The sequence below is a fragment of the Gopherus flavomarginatus genome, chromosome 1 (assembly GCF_025201925.1).
Source record: "Gopherus flavomarginatus isolate rGopFla2 chromosome 1, rGopFla2.mat.asm, whole genome shotgun sequence".
NCBI lineage: Eukaryota > Metazoa > Chordata > Testudines > Testudinidae > Gopherus > Gopherus flavomarginatus.
In genome coordinates this window covers 113445562-113464338 of record NC_066617.1, presented here as the reverse complement: position 1 = coordinate 113464338, position 18777 = coordinate 113445562, and the positions used below count along the sequence as shown (strand labels likewise).

Here is an 18777-nt window from a genome sequence, read left to right as displayed (position 1 = left end):
AACATCTGTTGTAAAAATACTAATGCACAGGTGAGCCAGACTGGTTTCCAGCTATGCATTTGTCAGTGTTTAGTGATGTCTAGAGGCCTTGGCAAGAGCTGGCACCTGGTCTGCCAGCATCACAGAAGCCTGTTCCAGAGCTTAACTGTCCTTATAGTTAGAAGGTGCCCAAGGGTTAAATCTTAGCCCCATTTACTTCAGTGGTGCCAAGTTTTCATCCAAAGTGTTTTTTGTTTGTTTGTTTTTTTCATGATAGATGCTCTATAAATTACCTGCATTACAACAGTTGACAGGATTTTTAACAAGATGGATTGGAGCTCTTTTTGAATATGTCTATTGAATATGTCTTTTTCTTTCTTTGAAACTATGTAGGTTACAAGATTGCCACACGTTTAGGAAATAAAAAAGACATGTGTATGTTTCTAGCCCTTCATATGGAGAATTCTCCAATGTGTGTTAGCCCATCTGAAAAGGTATGCAATGAGATGTCACTGCAAAGAGGTGTTTCTTTCCAATAAAAGGGGATGAACCCTTAAAATCACTGATAATATCAATTAATAGGTGCGAACAGTAATCAATACCATTTAGTTTTCAATTAGTAAGCAGATGAACAGTTACATAAAGAGCTCAGTTCCCTGATTAGATAACAGCTGAGATGTGATCATTCACAGTCACTGTATCATATCAATATACCATAATTCTTAGCATACTTGCTGGTAAGTAGTATGGTGGTGGGAGATTTCTGGAAAAAGGCTAGTGTATACAAGACTTCTGTTCTAGTTTTTCTATCTGTTAAATGGGGATAGTAATGCTCACTTGCCTACTTCCCAGGGGGGCTGTGGAGATTAATTCATACTGTACAGTGATTTTAAAATGTAAAACATTGTATGTGTTAAATATTATTGTTATTGATCACTTTCCATCCTTCCTGTGCATAATGGGCTAGATTAACTAGTATGCTACTGTTCTTTAAAATAATTGAATAACATGTGAAACCCCCTCGGGTAGATTATTCCAGTTACTGCCTCCACAGAGAAGACTAGAATTTTAGCTTTTAAGAGTGAATTTGGTTGAGCTTAATTTATACACTAACTTCATAAGAAAGCTTTGTCAGATAATATTATCTATTATTTGAATCCAAAGCCACCAAGAAGGATTAGGTCCTTATTGTGCTGGGCACTGTATAAACATACCATTACACATGGATATAGTTTCTCATCCAAAAAGCTTGCAATCTAATCAGTAGCACTGATGTCTCTCTGCCTTACTGGATCCATTACAGCTAATGTAATGCTGACTGAAATGATTTATACCTCTCACAAAGTCACGCTTCCTTTTTGCTCATAAATTTCACTTGAGGGTGTTCTAGAAAACTATGGTTGATCTTGCTTGCTTGAAGTCACCTGGAGTTTTATCAGTGACTTCAAAGGGAGACTGATTGTGTCCATTCAGAAACAGCATACACATATAAAGATAGTGAATTAATAATGAACAAGTAAATAAATATTCATAGGACTGATTACGCAGAAAGACAAATTAAGACCCAAAGGTTATTAGGACTGAAGAATCAATGTACTTACATACAGTGTAGACAAATCTGTAATATGTTGAAGCTGCTTTTTAAAACACAGGTGTTTGTAAAATAAAATTTGCAAACAAATAGTAAGTCACATTATTTTCTTTCAGTTCAATAAAACTGGGATTGTTGTGTGTGAGTCAGACAAAATACACAAAATGGTAGCAATGAGCTGCTCCAGAGAAAACCTACATGCTGTGCAACATGTCATGCTGAACGTTCCCTGTTCTTTGAATAACTGCACTGTGTACTTGTCCAGGAAACCCTGCTCCACCTGTACTACAGTTCTCATTCAAGGTAAATAATAAACTGACTCACCCATTTAAGTCAATGGGAGGTTTTTTTGAGTAGGTTTAGAATATCAAAGTTGGAAGGGACCTCAAGAGATCATCTAGTCCAACCCCCTGCTCAAAGCAGGACCAATCCCCAAATGGCCCACTTAGGGAATGAACTCACAACCCTGGATTTAGCAGGCCAATGCTCAAACCACTGAGCTATCCCTCCCCCTAAGCCCATACTGAATATCAGGTTTGAAAAAATCATGTTATCTTATGGAGCTCAGTCCTGCAAATCCTGACTCTCACAAGTAGTCCTTTTTTCATGTAAGTAGTCCCTTTGAAATCAGTGAAACTACTTGCCTGGGAAGAATTTGCAGGCTAGGGTCATAAATTGTAGTTCTCATGTCATGTAATGTGAGCTTGTGTCAGAATTCACTTATGAAGCAGGTCCAAAAATATATAACTCTTAGTTTTTGGGTCCCCTGTCCTGAAGGCAGGGGCAGCTCCAGGCACCAGCGCGGCAAGCGCATGCCTGAGGTGGCAAGCTGCAGGGGGCAGCCTGATGGTCACCATGAGGGCAGCAGTCAGGCTGCCTTCAGCGGCATGCCTGCAGGAGGTCCACCGGTCCCACGGCTTCCGCGGCAATTCAGCGGTGGGTACGCCGAAGGCGTGGGATCGGCTAACCTCCCGCGGGCATGCCGCCGAATCCATGTTACCAGCGGACCGTCCGCAGGCGCGCCGCCGAAAGCCGCCTGACTGCCGTGCTTAGGGCAGCAAAATACATAGAGCCTCCCCTGCCCGAAAGACCACATGCTACAACCCAAGATGGTGGTTCAAAGCTTGCTTTTATGCCCTCCCACTGCTGGGCTGGCTGAGCACCAGGCCAGCCCCTAGCAAAAGTTAGAACAGCAGGATGTAGGGCTAACCTGGCTCTGGCTCCTTTTCTCAACCATGCTCTTTCTACTGGCCTCAGGCATGAGGGGTGTGATAGTAGCCATTACAGTGATTCTACAGCATCCAAGGAGCCCTCTGTACTGGGGTGGGGATATTCTCTGTGGCCAACTACATTAGTTTTTTGACATTAGAATGCACTAACAGTGTTGCACATACTGGCAGCACTGCAACAGAGAATTAGGCCCACCATTGTTATCAAGAAATGTAGGCATTAATGAGCCTGTCTGGTTGAATTGTATTGTAAATCAGTCTAAATGTTCATCTTTAGGATCAGTTTCTTCAGTCTATTACTGGCCAATGTCTCCAGAACTAAAAGGGGAAGATTCAGCAGTTGAGGAAGATCTCAAGCAAGTTGACCAAATGTTTCTCAGAAGTAATATAAGTAGCAGTGTTTTTCTACCAATCGCAGACTCTGACACTGTATTTAAGATTTCATCTAGAATCAAAATATACAAGTGCACAGAATGCAGTTCCCATTATGCTGAGGCTGTTCCTAAAGACATGGAAAAAAATAGTTCATTACTTAATATGCAAGGCCATATAAGGATATGTGCAGAGCAGATGAAGAATGCATTGTGTTGCCTTGATTGTTTACTACATTGTTCCCATGGACAATTTGAAGAAAAAGAAAAGATTGATGTGGAAAAAATGCACACACATGCATTGCAGCTTTGTTATCTTTTAGCAGCAAGATCTGGTAAGTATACTGAAAATATAGGAAAAAATAGCAAACAAATATGAAAACCAGGTATTTTTTCCTAATAAATTTAGCTAGAGCTAAGCCAAATATTTCATAACTCATGTTGATAACAAAAGAATTGGTATGCTTTCCTCACCCAGGATCTAAATAAATATTTTTCATTTAAATAAGTAGATATGTTTATTGAAATCATATCCGGTACTACATTTGAGTCAAAATAGACTTAAACTCAAATCAGTTCAAGTGAAATTGTAAACAAGTTATTTTGAATCACACTATCATATTTCAAACCCAAAAAGCTTTGTTTAAAAACAGTGACGATTACTAAGTGACAACCATGTTCTTATCTAAAATCATTTATAAAATCTAAGCAATTAAAAGCAAGGAAATGATAAGTAAATCTTACAATGTCTAGCTAATAAACATAAACAAAAGTTTTGTATCAAGTACAAAGAAGTACATATTTCATCACAATGCAGCATCCATAATTCTGATTCCCTGGATTGTGTGCATGTGTGAATGTTTATATTTAGATATTTTTTTTCATGATTTTGGCCTCTGAATATTTTCTTGTGATAACGTCAGAGGAAAATGATCAGTTACTATATTTATCAACTGACACATTTTTTGGTAAAGTACTTATACTTGCTCGTTCTTCTTTTGCATTTGTAGTTACCAGGAAAAGTGTATAAAATTGTCTGTTTATGGTAAAATTATGTATGTAAATGGCCTTGCATTTGGAGTCCTCACCATACCCAATTAATGTGTACATAAAACATTTTATGTTCCATTTTCAGGGTTTTGTGTTGTGTTTATATTTTGAGATTACTAATCAAGGAAAAACTTTACATTGAGTTGTTGTGTTGTGATGAAATATGCTTTTCTTTGTATCTGATTATAATAATGCCTTTCCATAAAAACGGTGTATATGTTGCTATCTAGATAATGTATTAATATAGTGTATGCTCTGTATTTGTGGTAGTTTAGACAGATCAATCTACTTATACATTCTGTTTCAATATTCTAAAGCGTGACACTTTAAAACACAATATAATATTTAAGTCTTACCACTAAAGTGATATAAAATGCTCTTTCTCTTATAAAAGATGATCCAGATCGAGGTGTTGGTTGCATATTATACAGTCAGAATGGATATTTTGTAAGTATGGCAAATGTTTCATGCACTTCCTTTAATGTTCACTCTCTCCAGTGCATTAGCTAATAAGTATACTAGTATTGGTACTTCCAGTTTTTGCCACTGTTACCTGGCTGGTCATTGCTGCATTAATGTATCTACCTTATAAGTAGATAATGCCTTCAGTATTAGCCCTTAGTAAAGTGTATAAGGTACAATACCCCATAGGAGCCCCGGGCTTTTTGGCTGCACTCTCAATCACTTCTGTAACTCAGTGATAAAGCATACCCTATCATTGGGCCTTGGTGATGAGATTTGAATCTAATCTTAGTTACACTAGACTTCATTTTACATCAAGATAACTGAATCAGAATCCAGCCTTGTACCTTTCTCACCTCTTTGAAAACTTAAAAGTACTTATTAAAACACCTACAGTTTCTAGAATACCACGTACAGTTCATTTAAATAAACGTACCTTCTTTTTGTGTAATTGCAGCAAACAGTTCCTGGCACCTCCCTCCTCCAATATTCTGGATTTCACTTCCAGCCTCCTTTCCCTCAGAAGGCTAGCTCCTAATCACTTAACTATAAACACAGTGACAATAATGATAACATTTTATCATTGAAATCCAGACAAATGATTCACCATGGCCCAGCAAAGAAGCTAGCTCTAACTATATTATTAAGGTAGGAAGGGAAAGATATTATGATGGTGGAGGAATTTTGAGGTCACTGGATGCAAGAAAAAGGTATACATAGTAGTTAGTGGTTTTGAGTTGGATAGTGAGGGTGAGAAGGTTATTTGCTGGTGCAGTTGAGATATTTTAGTCTGGTAAATTGGAAAAATTGCCTCAAAACAATTTGGGAAACAGTTTATTAAATATACAAAATAGTGTATATTACATTCATTATAGGGCTCTCAGACTGATGTATATATGTAAGAAATAATTGGTCTCGATAGTAGGCAGTGACTGAGTATTTGAGTAGAAAAATCCCTGAGAAGTAAAAGTGATGTAACTATTGTATATTGCAAACTTTTCTCAAACATGAAAATTGTGTGCATCTTAAAAAAAAAGAGGCAATTTCATGTATTTATATTTATCTTTATTTAAACTACAGTGATATGTGTCTTATTTTTCTTAGTCATTCTTGTTATCTTACAGCTCTGTTAGGTTCTACTAATTTTTTTTCTTAGTTTGGGGCAGGTTATAATGGATACCCTATTGGTGCAATATTTGCAAACCTGCCTTGTGCAGGTAGAAACATCAAAAAAGAGTCAGGAACAGCAAAAGGACCAGTCCTTATCCATGCTGAAGCAAATGCTCTACTATTCAGGTAGTTGTTGTTATTATTTATTTATTTGTTTGTTTAAAAATAATTCAGTGGTTTTACATAAATTCCTTATGATACTATTTATCAATGCATTGTAATATCCAGGTGATTAATTGTGGACCCATGATATAAATTGCATTCAGCATTCACCTTTGACCACCTCACCTGGTGTCTGCTCAGTAATTTATTTCCCCCAGGACTACTAGTATTCTACACCTCTGAGCACAGTAATATGCTATCAAAATTTTTAACAAAGGGTTTTCACAAATTTTTCACCATAACACCTCACTATTCCACTCTTCAGGAATAGTTACCCAACATGCCTACTTCCTCCCCACAACATGAAGCTCCAAGCACCTTTTGAAAGATTTACCTGGCAGCATCAGCTGATCCTTAGGACAGCAACAGTAGTGGGAGGTGGTTTGCCTTGAGGATTCTGGTGGCAATGGTAGTGGCTGGTGAGTTATTTACATCTGTATATGTGAGGAGCTGATGAGGGCAGCACTGCTACTGTCTACTTTGTTGATAGCAGAGACTGGCCATTTTGGGAAGAAAATGTTCTACTGCCATTGCCTAGCAACCAGCAAATGGCACTGTTCCTTGTGCAGGCACTTAACTGTGGTACTGGAGAAGAAGGAGAGAAGATGTTTTGGCTGGCATTGCCACTTCCTTAGCAATAGGCAAGCAGCTGTGTTTGAAGCAGATTAAGACTAGCTGAGGTTCAGATACACTAGAATTACAGAACTTTCCTGCCCTTCAAAACAGACACTTCTTTGAGTAGTTTCCCTATAGGGATTCCACTTCAGGTGTGCATGTGCCACTTCTGCCCTTGATAGGAGATTTTCCATTAGCAGTGTCCGTTCATCCTATGTGTACATGCTATACAACCTCATGCCATGCTCCAAAGGTATATAGGGCTGCACGGGTGAACCACCCTCAGTTCCTTCTCTACCATCTTGGCCTGAGAAGGAGCTCTAGAGTGTCTGCCTCATGTGTGCCTCAGTGTGTTTTGTAGTTATTTAGTGTTTCTAATTAGTATTAGATGTTGCCAGTATAGAAGTAGTTAGATAGTTATGAGAGGTTTCCATTTTTCCTCTCCTCCTTTTTTCTCCTCCAGTTTTTCTGGGGAGCTTATTTGGCCTGACTGGGCATGCTTGGCTCCCCAGGTTTCAAACACTACCTTTCTCATCGGGAGGCTATCAAGATCAGCAACAGCCACGGTACGGGTAGCTGTTGCTTAGGAGATTCCAACACCATAGACATAGAATCATAGAACTGGAAGGGGACCTCAGGAGGTCAACTAGTCCAGTCCCCTGCACTCATTGCAGGACTAAGTATTATCTAGACCATCCTTGACACCTGTTTGTCTAACCTTTAAAAATCTCTCATGATGGAGATTCCACAACCTTCCTAGGCAATTTATTCCAGTCCTTAACCACCCTGATAGTTAGGAAGTTTTTCCTCATGTCCAACATAAACTGTTCTTTCTGCAATTTAAGCCCATTTCTTCTTGTCCTGTCCTCAGAGGTTAAGGAGAACAATTTTTCTCCCTCCTCCTTGTAACAGCCTTTTAGGTACTTGTAAACTGTTAATATGTCCCCTCTCAGTCTTCTCTTCTCCAGACTAAACAAATCCAATTTTTTCAATCTTCCTTCATAGGTCATGTTTTCTAGACTTTTAATCATTTTTGTTGCTCTTCTCTGGACTTTCTCCAATTTGTCCACATCTTTTCTGAAATTTGGCACCCAGAACTGACATTTCCCAGAAGTGTAACTTTTGCCTGCTTCTAAAATCTAGAGCTCGGAAGAATTAGGAGATCAAACTGAAGCTGATGATGATGGAGCGCTCCCTTTGACCTGCTTCCAAGTCAGCTCAGGAGACTCCCTCCCCATACATTTATCTCCAGACAGATCCAGTGCTCCTTTGACTTTGGTTAAGGTCTTGTCTAAAAAGGGGAGGAGCTCAGAAGACTCAAGGAAGGGTCTGAAGAAGAGGCACTCAGTCTCTCACCACAAGGAGCAGCTCTCAAGAAGTCCCAATCTCCTGCTAGGTTTACAGTGTCAGAGGCTTCAGCCTCTTGACTTGGTCCCATGGAGTCTAAAAACTTCTTCGAGTACCAGATTGTGGAGCACTTTGGAGAAACATGGCACTGGCAGGACCCCGCTACCATCTGCCTCCAGATTGGGGCCATCTATTTCAGACTTACCAATGGTGCCTTTCCACATTATTACTGACAACATTGAAGCACATACCTTCAGCCCTGACACCTGTGGGCTCCAAACCAATGATACTGCCCTAGTCAACTGCTGCATCAGTGCTTACCCACTCAGTACCACAGGAATGCCTTTACTCCAGGGATTTGCAAGTGTTTGATGAGTTGGCGTCCCCATTGCTTATGGGTACCAAACAACTCTTGGTACTGAGACCCCAATCTCTGGATTACTGGTGCTTCCTGGTACTACAGGATTCTCCACCCTTTTCTTCTGGCCCCGCCTTTGGAGGATAATGAGGAGGATGAAAGAGATGTTTAGTCATTCGCCCTTTTATCAGTGTAGGGTTCCACTTCACATCACTAAATGAATCAATGCTTTGATATTAGGGATGGTGGGCTCAGTCTTGGGTATCACCTGCTCTCTGGTATCGGCCTCCCCAGTGGCCATACTGGGATCCTTGGGCAGCATATTAGCTACAATTTGCCAGATCTCCAGCTCCACTGCACCAGGAAACTAGGGTCACATAGTCTCCACCACCAAAACACCAGCGTAAGGAGACCTTTGAGGAACAGGAAGTTAGGGCAGATTGAGAGGTTCCTTAAGCCTCTGTTTTGTATGCATCTCCAGATGAGGCACTAATGCCTGCACACCATCGATAGCCAATGATATTTGTCAGTTCCAAGACTTTGTGAAGGGGGTGGCAGACACCCTCCTGACATCTCTTGAGGAGGTTAAAGACTCACATTACAAGCTCCTGGACATTTTGCTGTCGGCAACACCCACTCGGGTTGTGGTACACATTAATGAAGCACTCCTGCATCCAGCAAAGACTGTGTAGCAAGCTCCCGCCACCAAATCATCAACTTGTAAATGGATGGATAAGAAATATTATCTTCCCCCCAGGGATTCAGAATTTTAATATTCCTATCCCAACCCTATTTCCTGATGGTGGATGCTGTAAGTGAGCAGAGTAGACAGCATTATTTCAGATCTACTCCTCAGGACAAGGGCCATGACAAGGTTAAACCTTTTTGGACAGAAGGCGTAATGATCCGCAACCCTCCAATTTTGGATCACAAGTTATCAGGCAATCATAGCCAAGTATGACTACACGAATTACAAGTTCACATCCTTTATTGAACATCTTCCACAGGAGCATAGAGAACATTTCCAGGCCATCATTAAGGATCGTCAGTTATTACTCAGAACCTCTCTCCAACCATTGTTGGATGCCACAGACACTGCCGCTAGATCCATCTCCACAGGAGTTGTCATGCACAGGGGATCATGGCTCCAGTGTTCAGGATTCCTGAGAGGCTCAGAATATTGTTGAAGACCTCCCATTTGATGGTCAGAAACTTTTCTCAGGAATTACAGATGAGTCTTTGCACATGCTGAAGGACTCTAGGCCCATGTTGAGATCTCTTGGTATATACGCCCCTCCAAACAAGAGGAGATTTAGCAGGCCTCAGACTACCCAGGGATTGTGCCCTGCTCAGTTCTCTAGTTTTCATATAACTACCAAACTCACAAGAAAAAGACAGATTTCAGTGAAAAAGAGCTTCCCAACCTCCTTCAGCTAGTACCCCGTCATCACTGAAACAGCAATTTTGACAGTTCAGTTGAGGGCTCTACTCCTCCCGCACCTCTAATTTGCAAGCTGCAACCTTTTGCCCACCTTCCCACTTTTGGAGACTGCCTTTCCAATTTCCAATAGCCTTGGCAGCATATTACAACAAACAAGTGAGTCAGAGAGGTTATAACATCGAGCTACTGCTATAGGTCTCGCCCATCTCCCCTTCCCCCTCCCTCTTCAGGGACTCCTCCCACAAAAGTATACCGAGTGAAGAAGTACATTCCCTCTTTTGATTAGAAGCAATAGAACTGGTCCCATCCCCTCACAGGAGGAAAGAGTTTTACTCAAAGTATTTTCTTGTGCCAAAGAAGGATGGAGGGTGGAGAGCAACCTTAGATCTAAGACAACTGAACAAATTTCTATCATCTCAGAAGTTCCAGATGGTGACTCTGGCAGCTACAATCCCTCCTCTAGAAACATGAGATTGGTTTTCAGCCATCAACCTACAGGAGGCTTATTTTCATATAGCAATAAATCCGCACACAGGACATATCTGTGCTGCACCAGGGGCCAGGATCCTTTTCAATACAGAGTACTTCCCTTTGGCCTCTCTTTGACCCCAAAGGTGTTCTCAAAGATTTTAGTGGTAGTAACTGCTTACCTTCATTGAGAAGCAACTTTGGTCTTCTTGTATCTTGACAACTGGCTACTCAAGGACTGATCTTACAAAGGAATACTAACTTCCACCCACACAGCTCTCTTCCCTTTTCCAAGAGTTGGGTCTCCAGCTACACCTAAAGAAGTCCAAGTTAGTCCCTGCACAGAGAGTACAAGTCATAGGGGCATATTTGGATTCTTTGGCAGCCAGGGCCTCCCTTTCCACAGACAGATTCACAACTTTGTTGAATCCGGTTGGGACAATTCAAGATAGTCCCCATACTACCATAAGGAACTGTTAGCAGCTCCTGGGTCATATGGAAGCTTGCACTTTCATGATCAAACATGCAGGATTATGGGCATGTCTACACTAGAAATGTAAGTTGACTTACAACCACTGAAGTAATTACTGCAGTGGTGCATGTCCACACTACCCTTCTTGGGTTGGTGGTGTGTATCCTCACCAGCAGCACTTCCACTGACCTAAGAGGGGCAGTGTGGGGAGATGAGCGCCAAGTGTCTCAGCTCAACTGGCAGCTCTCTGCCAGGAGCTCCCAGTGGGTTGCCTCCTCTTGCATTCCTGTTCCCCGCTGGGAGTGAGGGAAGCTGCCTGGAGCTTCTCACCTTCCCGTTCTCCATTGGGAGGGGGTGAGAAGCTTCCCTGGGATTCTCACCTCCGCATTCCTTGTCAGGAGCAAGGGAGAAACTATCTGGAGCTTCTTTGCCCCAGGAGCAGGGTCCAGCTGCCAGCTGCCCCAGCTTCTTCCTCTGTCTGCTTCCAGCTTCTCCAGCCGCCTGGGCTTCTTAGCCTGACTCCCAGCTGGGAGCAGGGTCTAGCTGCCCAGCTCTCCAGGAAAGCAGATGGCAGCTGGGCTCTAGCTGCCCAGTTTTCTTGTCAGTTTCACGGCTCCTGCTGTCTACACAGACACTGTGCCACCCTAACTACACCGACATAATCACATCTCTTTTGAAGATGGAGTTATTATGTTGGTGTAGTAGGGCACTTAGAGCTTGTCTACACTACCCGCCAGATTGGTAGGCAGTGATCGATCCAGGGGGGTTATTTTATCACGTCTTGTATAGATGCAATAAATCGACCGCTGAGCACTCTCCCGTGGACTCTGGTACTCCACCAGAACGAGAAGCGCAAGTGGAGTCAATGGGAGAACGTCAACTGTCAACTTATTGGAGTGAAGACATCGCAGTAAGTAGATCTAAGTGCGTCGACTTCAGCTATGCTATTCACGTAGCTGAAGTTGCGTATCTCAGATCGATCCTGCACGGTAGTGTAGACAAGCCCCTACACAGGCGGGAGCAAAGCTGCAGTGTGTACACTGACATAATTAAATTGAAGTAAGCTGCCTCACATCAACCTAACTGTGTAGTGTAGACCAGGCCTATGTCTTTGCTGCTATCAAGGGCTGGTTCAGGAGGACCTATTACTCAGCCAGTAACAGCTTGGACAAACTGGTTACAGTTTTTCTCAAGGTGAAGAACTCCCTGGATTAGTGGAAAGATCAACGCAGTGTCTGCATGAGCGTCCCAGCTCCAACAATAACTGTGCGAATGGATGCCTCACTGTTAGGGTGGTGAGCACATCTCAACATACTCACAACTCAGGGCACATGGTCACCTCAGGAAACTGGTCTCCATATCAACTTATTGGGACTCAGTGCAGTCAGAAATGCCTGCCTTCAATGCCTACCCCTCATCAAGGGCAAATCAAAGAGTATCATGATGGACTATGTAGCTTATATGTTCTATATCAACAAATAGAGCTGAAAGATTCCCCCTCCCCGTGTGCCGAAGCTATAAAGTTATGGAACTGGTGTATAACTCGTCAGATACAGATCTCAGCTGTTTACCTTCCTGGAGTCCAGAATGTCACAGTCAATATGCTCAACAGATGCTTCTCCCGGTACTGCAAATGAGAGTTGGACTCTCAGATCCTTCATGGGATATTCCAGAGGTGGGGACTTCCACAGGTGGACCTATTGGCCACATACAGCAACAGGAAGTTCCCCTCTCTTTGGGAGATGCCTTTTTCCTTCCTTGGATAAACGGCCTGTTCTACACATTTCCTCCAACACCACTAATTCTAAAAGTGAGGAGGAAGATAAGGTAGGACAAAGCCAGAGTTATCCTTGTAGTACTGACCTGGCTAAGGCAAGTTTGGTATCCTTATCTGCTTCACCTGTGTGTCCAACCACTGTTCAAGCTTTCAACTGTCCCTCATCTCCTCTCCCAGGAAGCGGGTCATGTGCTTCACCACAGCCTAGGGGTCCTCCATCTCCAATCATGGCTCCTAGATGGCTCATGGGATTAGAATCCACCTGCTCAATAGGAGTACAACAAGTATTATTAAACAGTAGAAGGGAGTCAACTTGAATTATTTATCTTCAGAATGGAAGAGCTTCAATCACTGGTGTCACCCTCATTGCCTTGTGTCTCAATTGTCTCGGCTCTCAGCCATCTTGAATTATCTGCTCAACTTAAAAAAAAAACAAAACAGGTTTATCAGTTAGTTCCATTAAGATTCTCCTTGATGCAATATCAGCTTTTCGTTCCCTACTAGTGGGGTATTCTGTTTTTGCATATCCTCTATCCCAGGGGTAAGCAACCTACGGCACACGTGCCGAAGGCGGCACACAAACTGATTTTCAGTGGCATACTCACTACCTGGATCCTGGCCACCAGTCCGAGGGCTCTGCATTTTAATTTAATTTTAAATGAAGCTTCTTAAACATTTTAAAAACGTTATTTACTTTACATACAACAATAGTTTAGTTATATATTATAGACTTATAGAAAGAGACCTTCTAAAAACGTTAAAATATATTACTGGCACGCGAAACCTTAAATTAGAGTGAATAAATGAAGACTCAGCACACCACTTCAGGAAGATTGCTGACCCCTGCTCTATTCTTAAGATTTATTAGGGGTCTGGGGAATCTATATTCTGACTTGGGATCTCAGCCTGGTACTTAGATTCCTTATGAGACCTCTGTTTGAACCTATGGCAACCTGCTCCTTGCTTCACTTATCTGTGAAGATGGCCTTTCCAGTAGCTATCCTGTCAGCTGGAGAAATTGGAGCCTTGACCCATTTACACTATTTTTCAAGGACAAAGTCTACCTGCAACCACACCCAAAGTTTTTACCTAAGGTGCTGTTGGATTTCCATCTTAATCAGTCTATTAATCTGGTATTTTTTCCTAAACCACATAAATCTCAGTGGGAGACTTCCCTTCGTATGTTAGACAGGCATATGTTAGACAAGCATTGACCTTTTATCTGGATAGGACTATGCAGTTTTGGAAATCACTGAGACACTTTGTCTCCATTGTGAAAGGATCAAAAGAATCTACAATCTCTTCACAGAGACTGTTGAGATGGATCTCGGGGTGTATTACTGCTTATTATAATGCAGCTGGTGTTTTGCCTCCTCAAAGGATTACAGCATACTCTACCAGATCACAAGCAACTTCCACAGTGTGACTCAATAACGTCAAAGTGCCTCAGATGTGCAGAGCTACTACGTGGGTTTCAGTGCACACCTTTTCTAAACACTACGCCTTGGTCCATACCGTCAGATTTGATGCAGAACTTGGTTGTGCTGTGTTGTCTTCAGTGTTGGTCTTGATTCTGAAGCTTTCTGTGAGAATACTGCTCAGGAGTAGCACCCATAGGGACATTACTCAAAGAAGAAAAAAAGGCTACTCACCTTGTGCGGTAACTGTGGTTCTTCAAGGTGTGCGTTCCTATGGGTGCTCCACTACTTGCCTTCTTTCCTTCCTCTCTGCTTTGGATTGTTCTTGTTGCATGTTGGGATAGAGAGGGGAAATGAAGGTGATTCACCTGTGCAGCCCTCTGTACCCTGTGAGTGTGGCATGAGGTTGTATAGTATGCATGGTCTGAGTGGACACTAATTACAGAAAATCTTCTATCAAGGGTTTGAAAGGTGCATATGAGCCTGAAGTGGGACACACATAGGGACACACATCTTGAAGAGCCACAGTTACTGCACAAGGTGAGTAAATCTTCCTTCTAGCTAGTACCCCTGAGTCCAGCAGACTGCTCTTTCCTCTCCAACCTACCGCATTCCCTGGCCAGGCTGAAAATATTCACTGTCATTTAATTTTCACATTACTTTAAAATATGCAAAAATTAAATAACAATATTCCCAGTACTGCAGTATGAGCCTGATTGCGAACTCACATCTGTTTTACACTGAATATTGTAATTACTATTAATAATACTTAGCATATAACTGTTAAAAATTATGTTGGGGCATTAATTAATTAATACATAACATTCCTGTGAATGAAGGCAGATATTATCCTCATTTTACAGATATGGAAACTGGTACACATAGAGGTTATGTGACTTACCCAAGACCACAAAGGGAAGCCGTGTTAGGACCAGGACCAGGACTAATCCAAATTTCCTGGCTTCCCTTCCACTAGACTACATTGCTCCAGCTCCATTTTCAGTGGAGTTATTCTTGATTCACAGCTGAGAGCATACTGAGAGTACAAGAAGACTATACATCCAGCAGTTGAGGGAAAGATGGTAGTTATAACTGGCCTAGCAGCCAATTTATGGCCATTTTCTCTGTAGAGAAAAGACAGAGTACTTCAACGAGACTGGAATGGTTTCAGTTAAGACAGAAATACCTTACTGTTGTAAATTATAAGTGAAAATGTATATGTATAATGATGAGAAGCTCAAAGGCAGAAGTAAAGTGAGATGGGAAATCTGGGACAGAGAGAACTAACAATAAATAAGGTTCTTCAGGGAAAGTCCTAGGATTTATTTGAGGGACAGCTCATCATGATCTCTTGTTTTGCTCTTGCAGAGAATATATGCTGCTACTTTTTTTTTTCAGATCCAGAAAAAAGATAGAAGATAATGATGTTCTTTATTGCACGAAACCTCCCTGCTCTGAATGTCAGAACTATATACAGTTTGTGGGCATAAAGAAAATTGTTTCCGTACAAGACTCATCACAGTCATCATCAAACCAACAAGTGAGCTAATGCAATGCAATTACCTTATTGTAATTATTTATTTATACATTCATTTGGTGTTTAGTGCTATAGTTTATGATCAACGTACTCAATTTAAAAAATCCTAAGCATCTGTACATGCCTGTATTATGTAGTAGAGGAAGCTCCACTATACAAAACACCTTCAACATACTTAAACATTCATAATTATACAAATGAATGACTAAAACAATATGGCTTTCACTGTGCCCTGAAAGCCTTTAAATCCAAACTTTTCTGGAGCCAAAAAAGGAGTAAATGCTATATTCTAGGACACTCTCCATTGAGAAAGTCTAACCTCCTGCAGTTTAATCATAGGGACTGACAGTAAAAGCCTCCCTAGCTGCCAGAGCCCCGGGGTAGCGACAGCAGGGCTCTGGTTGTGATTCAAAGGGCCCAGGGTTCTCTGCAGCAGCCGGAGCCTCAGACCCTTTAAATTGCCACCCAAGCCCTGCTGCTGGAGCCCCGGTCCCTTTAAATCGCCCCTGAGCCCTGGGGCTTCCAGCCGCCTCTGCAGCTGGTAGCTCCAGGGTGATTTAAAGGAGCTGGGTATTTAAAGGCCCCACCTCTTCCGGTTGTGGCCATGCCTCCTCTCAGGACTCTGGTGTTCCGGTAACTCCTTTAAGTTTGTCATAAACAGATGTTTAAGGGTTAATGTCTCTCTTACCTGTAAAGGGTTAAGAAGCTCAGTGAACCTGGATGACACCTGATCAGAGGACCAATGGGGGGACAAGATACTTTCAAATCTCTGTGGAGGGAAGTCTTTGTTTGTGCTGTTTGTTTTTGTGTTTGTTCGCTCTTGGGGCTAAGAGGAACCAGACGTGCAACCAGGTCTTTCTCCAATCTTTCTGAAACAGTCTCTCATGTTCAAAATAGTAAGTACTAGCTAGAAAAGGTGGATTAGTCTTATGTTTGTTTTCTTAACTTGTGAATGTGTATTTTGCTGGAAGGATATTTACCTCTGTTTGCTGTAATTTGAATTTCAGGCTACGGGGGAGGGAGTCCCTCTAGGCTACATAAATCTGACTACCCTGTAAACATTTTCCATCCTGGTTTTACAGAGATAATTTTTACTTTTTCTTTCTTTAATTAAAAGCTTTCTTTTTTAAGAACCTGATTGATTTTTTCCCTTGTTTAAGACCCAAGGGGATTGGGTCTGAATTGACCAGGGATTGGTGGAGGCAAAGCAGGGGGAAGGTTAATTCCTCTCTGTTTTAAGATCCAAGGAGTTTGGATCAGTGAAATCTCTCAGGGTAACCTAGGGAGGGGAAAGTCTGGGAGGGGGAAAGTAGGGGGAATGATTTATTTCTCTTTGTTTTAAGACCCAAGGGGTTTGGGTCTTGGATTCCCCAGGGAAGATTTTGGGGGAACAGGAAGTGTGCCAAAACACTATATTTTTGGCTTGTGGCAGCACTATCAGATGTAAGCTAGGAATTAAACTTAGAAGGGTACATGCAGGTCCCCACTTTTAAGACGCTAAAGTTCAAAGTGGGAAAAATACCTTGACAAAGTTACTTTCACCCCTGGGCTTGCTACACTTTACAAGTGCTTTCTACATCTCACTTTAAAGACTGTTGGACACAAGAAAAACAGAGAAGTGAAAATTTGATCATGCAAGTGAATAGGCTTTCTTGAACCTTCCATATCTGACAGTCTGGCCTTCCCTTGGAGCATTGTATTGTATCCAGAGTTTCCTGGCCATTATTCATTTTCTGAGTAACTTGAAATGGAGGACCATTTCCTCCAAGGAAATACTTATATTTGTTTCCTTGGCTCTATTGCAAATGGCTGAGTTGACTTGTTAACTTTTACATAGTTAGTATTTTACAGTTTTGGAAACTTTAGTTCTGGAGAATTCTTTTTTGAGGGATTGTCCTAAGCCTGGCTTACATCCAGATATCTAGTCTGCCTCCAGTTAATAGAAGAAATGAGAATATGTATATTGTAAAGACTACTCAGACATGGATAATTCTAGAAAGAATATTCACAAATAAGACCACATTGGCCAGAGATATATATGTATTTTGAAAAAGGTTTTTTTCCTTTTCAGGACTCTACAGACTCTTTAAAGAGCAACTTTGAATATTATCAGGTATGTATCCTTATTGAGGAGTATAAAGCAGGGAAAATGTTGTGAAAAAGTATTCACAAACACTCATTTAATAAAATCAAATTCACTTTGATGTTGCTCAAGACCACTTTGATTTTCTTTTTTTAAATGTTTATCCAAGCCAATATTCGTTTGTAAGAAAGTTCACCAAACAAGAAACTGAGGAGCATACTTATTTAAATATGTATTCACACTAGTGTTCACAATAGAGGTGTTTAGTGGCTTTCTTGAAAGCTCATTATGGGTTTGGGAGTCATCCAGTTAGGGATAGAGTGGGAAACACCAACAAGAAGAAATGTCAGGAATAGCACCAGAGGAGGAAAACAATGTCACTTAAATAATTAAGTTTTATTAAATATGTTTGATATAGGTAAAAGGATCAGAGTTTGGGGGTGGAAAGAGAAATGGGAGAGGCAGAGTTAGTGACAAATTAGATAAATACTGATATAAAAGTAGCTTTTTGACCTGGAGCTTGCCTTGCCTGAATAGACTGAAAGATTTAGGAATGAAATAATGACATAGATGGGATGTAGGTATGGGTAAAGATACCAGGAATTGTCTGATGTCCCAAGAAATTCCCTGAGCAGATCTAATGAATAGCTAGGATGAATAAAGGCAGCTGTGGTCAGAAAAAGAACTATTCAAAAAAATTATTTGGGACTGTGCTTTGCATAAATTCCTTCTGTTTTTCAACAGTGGAAACCTCAATATGCGGAATGTTCTGGTAAGATAACTACATACAGTTGAACATTGTGTCTTAAGGTTGCTAAAGTTGGTATTTTATTATTATTAAATAAGACCAGGGGTCGGCAACCTGCAGCACGTGTGCCAAAGGTGGCACGCAAGCCAATTTTTGATGGTATGCAGTGTGGGCTGAGCCACTCAGCCTGCCACCGCTCTGGGGTTCCCATTGCTCGCCCTTGGTGAAGGAACTCCAGGCTGGCAGAGGGCTGAGACCTTGGCTGGCAGGAGCCGGTGGCTGAAACCCCAGAGCAGGGCGGGCTGAGCCACTCAGCCTGCTGCCGCTCTGGGGTTCCAGCTGCTGGCCCCTTGCTAGCTGGGGTCCTGCTGCCGGTCCCACTCAGCGTCCGCTGCTGGCCTGGGTGAAGGAACCCCAGGCTGGCAGCGGGCTGAGACTCCGACTGGCAGGAGCTGGCAGCTTAAACCGCAGAGCGCGGCAGCAGACTAAGCCGCTCAGT

General features: G+C 41.8%; 1 protein-coding gene across 1 annotated transcript in view; it reads left to right on the top strand.

The window, feature by feature from the left end:
* LOC127031540 (uncharacterized) overlaps nucleotides 1-18777 on the top strand; it is a 53166-nt gene that overhangs the window by 6700 nt on the left and 27689 nt on the right. The window contains exons 3-10 of the mRNA XM_050918471.1: nucleotides 373-473; nucleotides 1687-1873; nucleotides 3077-3505; nucleotides 4615-4667; nucleotides 5839-5978; nucleotides 15309-15450; nucleotides 17519-17560; nucleotides 18275-18302. Of these exons, the coding sequence (XP_050774428.1) occupies nucleotides 373-473; nucleotides 1687-1873; nucleotides 3077-3505; nucleotides 4615-4667; nucleotides 5839-5978; nucleotides 15309-15450; nucleotides 17519-17560; nucleotides 18275-18302 (1122 nt within the window). The remainder of the gene's footprint in view (nucleotides 1-372; nucleotides 474-1686; nucleotides 1874-3076; nucleotides 3506-4614; nucleotides 4668-5838; nucleotides 5979-15308; nucleotides 15451-17518; nucleotides 17561-18274; nucleotides 18303-18777) is intronic.